This window comes from Myotis davidii, unplaced genomic scaffold, assembly GCF_000327345.1.
Source record: "Myotis davidii unplaced genomic scaffold, ASM32734v1 scaffold205, whole genome shotgun sequence".
NCBI lineage: Eukaryota > Metazoa > Chordata > Mammalia > Chiroptera > Vespertilionidae > Myotis > Myotis davidii.
The window spans coordinates 5,655,962-5,659,463 of NW_006297573.1; the positions used below are offsets into that span (position 1 = coordinate 5,655,962).

General features: G+C 36.6%; 1 protein-coding gene across 2 annotated transcripts in view; it reads right to left on the reverse strand.

Moving 5' to 3' along the window:
• Nucleotides 1–1,229: 1,229 nt before the first annotated feature.
• The window catches only part of SMCO3 (single-pass membrane protein with coiled-coil domains 3), a 7,894-nt gene continuing 5,621 nt past the window's right edge, over nucleotides 1,230–3,502 (reverse strand). For both annotated transcript variants that reach the window (XM_006773252.2, XM_015570145.1), the window contains exon 2: nucleotides 1,230–2,268. In XM_006773252.2, the coding sequence (XP_006773315.1) occupies nucleotides 1,575–2,252 (678 nt within the window). In that variant the 5' untranslated portion in view covers nucleotides 2,253–2,268 and the 3' untranslated portion in view covers nucleotides 1,230–1,574. The remainder of the gene's footprint in view (nucleotides 2,269–3,502) is intronic.

Below are 3,502 nucleotides of genomic sequence, written 5' to 3' on the forward strand. Positions count from 1 at the left end.
AGCTGATCAATGTTTCTCTCTCATCGATGTTTCTAACTATCTCTCTCCCTTCCTCTCTGTAAAAAATCAATAAAATATATTTTTAAAAAAATCAATGATAGAAGAGAAAATGAATATTTTTGAAAAATTAGTGTATTTCATCTAGCTTTTACTTTTTGAGATATGCTGAGGCTTTTAAATTTCAAGACATTTCTTGAATTTGGATGCAAGAATCAACTATAACAAACATTCTTGCATCAATAGCTTATTAATAATTTTGTAAGTATAATCTAAGTCTCAATGGGAAATTATTAGTTGATGCAGGATTTAGAAAACATTTCCCTCTGCAGAAATTTAACTGAACCATTAGGCCTCCATAGCCTCTGGATATCTCTGAAATTAATGTAATTAATGAAATGGGCTACCCAAAGCTTTACATAGCAAGGGCAACTTCCTCCATTCTGCTAGCATTGAAAGTGAAATTTTTTTTTTTCTGAAAACTCAAAAGATCAATTAGGATTTTCCTTTGAATGACAAATTCTTTTTCTTTTAAAATACATTTTTATTGTTTTCAGTGAGGAAGGGAGAGGGAGAGAGAGAGAAAAAGCTCAATGATGAGAAATAATAATTAATGGGCTGCCTCCTGAAAGCCTCCTTTTGGGGATTGTGCCTGCAACCCGGGCATATGCCCTTGACGGGATCGAACCTGGGACATGTCAATCTGTAAGCCGACACTCTATCCACTGAGCCAAACCAGCCAGGGCTGAATGACAAATTCTTGAAAGAATTGCTACTCCCTTTCCTGCACTTTGAATGCATTATATGCAGGTGTATCTTGGATTTGCTTTTTAAAAAAAAGTTCCAGAGTGTTCAAACATTTCATTTGAGGGATATTTAATTATCATGCAACAGTCGATCAGGGTTGATTATACTTATTGAAACAAAACCCTTATTTTTTTTTTTTAGTTTTAAATTTTTATCCATTAAAAAGTCCATTCAGATTATAATGTTTAATTTAGAAGTTTACAGAACCATGACTTTTTTCATCATAGAAGTAAGAAGTTACAAACCATATTCCAGTCTCTTCCAGTTTACAGAAAATTGGATTTAAACTGATGGTTGAAATTATGGTAGTGTTTTCTATTACATTCAAAGGCCCAGGATTTGTGTCCAGGCAGAAATTACAAAGTATGTAAAGGACATACTTTGTAATTTCTGCCTGGACACAAATCCTGGGCCTTTGAATGTCTGAAGTGTTAGGAATAAAAACCTTTGCATTCAATGTACATTTTAAAGATTTTTACTTGATATTAGAAAGGAAAAGGCAACCCCTACACCTGCTACTCTACATTAGCATGTACCCTAATATTGAGCTGGTAGAGGAGAGTTAGAAGAATCCTGAGATTCTCTCCCACAGTTTAGCACCAACTGGTCCAGACATTTGTTACTGATGCAAAACTCAAGGAATCTTCCCAATCTGTTACGGTATTTATGTCTATGTTGGAAGCTTGTGGAAAATGAAGCTAATCCAAGAAACCAAACACTATTATTGAAAGAGAAGCAGAAAATATTCCAGTGGCGAATAAGGTGGCTGTTTATTTCATTTGGTGTTTCACTGTATTGGTGACCTCAGTAATGGCATGATGATATTTTTCTGAGGCTGACTTGAATTCCACCAGATGCTTCTCATAACTTTTGATGGCTGCTTGTAGCTGCGTTTTCTCCACTGCTCCTAGGATGGCACGGAAGACCATATCTATGCCAAGGCCAAGAACAGCAACTCCTATGCTACCAAGGAGAGAAGCACCAATTTGAGCTAACACAGTGACCAACTTGTTAATTATGCCAGTTGTGACATTTGAGCCCACGAGTTTAACAGCCACTGCACTGGCTGCAGAAGTGGCTTCTCCCAGGATGACTGAAATAACCTTTTGTACGATTGCAATTTTCTCTGTTTCCCTTTCCTTAATATCCTGAAGTTTTCTATAAAGGGTTGGCTCTAGTTTATCTTTTAGTGCTTCATCAACCTTTTGCAATTCCTTTTGGATTTTCATCACGGCTTGGATAATGGTATCACAGTTTTCTTTGATAGTCCCATTTCTGTTCATCTCAATGGAGGCCAGCCTGCACCCCAAATGCATATTTAAAACTTCAATCAGCTCATCGGTGGCACGGAAGCTCTCCGATAAGCAGTCAAGGAGCTGTTGGTGAAGATGGTGTACTTCTTCCCGCCTCCTTGGGTTCTCTGGGTAGAGGAGGTCACTCTCAGCCATATTTCAAATATGATCTCTGAAAAATAAAATGGTGAATTTTTCACTGAAAATCTTTTAAAAATATCTGCTATTTGCATAGATTTGACCAAGAAATCTTTTATTTCATGAAAAGCAAAGTAGCAATATGCTATGTGAGGAATTCTTCAGGAAACTCAACAGGTTCTTCAAAACAATTTTTATGAAACTTGAAGTCAGTGTATGGAAATGCAGGTAACAGAATACAACCTATGGATGCATTCAGGAATTACATTTTGTGGCGAGGGGAAGTCCTAGATAGGAAATATTTATGTTTATGAGGCATCTGATTATTAATAAATAAATGTGATTATTTTCAAGTAATATTTAATAACATATTTGAAACACTGCAGTTTGAAATGGTTAGTTCTTGATAACCAGAGCTAATGGTTAGCTCCTTTATTTCTCCAACCTCTAGTCACCACACTGAATAGACCTATTGGGTTGATTTCCACAGTATTTGGAGTTAAATTAATAGGGCCAGAAGAATATTAAGATCTCTGAGTTTACAGGGCTATTAATATATAATTTTGTTTATATACTATGTTATCTTAATTTACAATATTCAAATCACTTTATATAAGTTTACAGGCAATTTCTCTAAACCTAAGGGACATTGAAAGGCAAATATAATAGCCCTTTACAAAAAATCCATATAATGAGAGTATAGATTCAAGATTCCTTTCATTACAATCTCACTTGAGGATTAAAGACATGGTCCAGAGGACAGCAGTTATGACTATTTCTCTGATTCTCTATTTTCAAAGCTTATAAAATAAATTATTTAGAATCTATATTGTGGTTGGCCATTATTAAGATAAGTTAGAGTTACTGAAAGAATTGATAATGCCATTTCATGGAAGTATCCTATCTAATAAAAGAGAAACATGGTAATTAGCTGTATCTCCGCTACCCTTCCCATTGGCTAATCAGGGCGATATGCAAATTAACTGCCAGCCAAGATGGCAGCCGCAGCCAGGCAGCTTGAAGCGAACATGAGGCTTGCTTGCTTCAGTGACAGAGGAAACCAACGTTCCCCGCCTGCCGCTTTCGGCCTCTGAGCTCGCAGTTTGAAACATTGTTACAAATATAGAAGCTAAACAGAACCCCAGAAACCTGCTTTTAGCCAGCCGGGATCTCAGAGCTGGAGTTGAAACAGTGTTTAGATTATAGAACCCAAAAACCAGATACCTGCTTTCAGCAGACCAGGCCTCAGAGCTGGAGCCTAGCCTCAG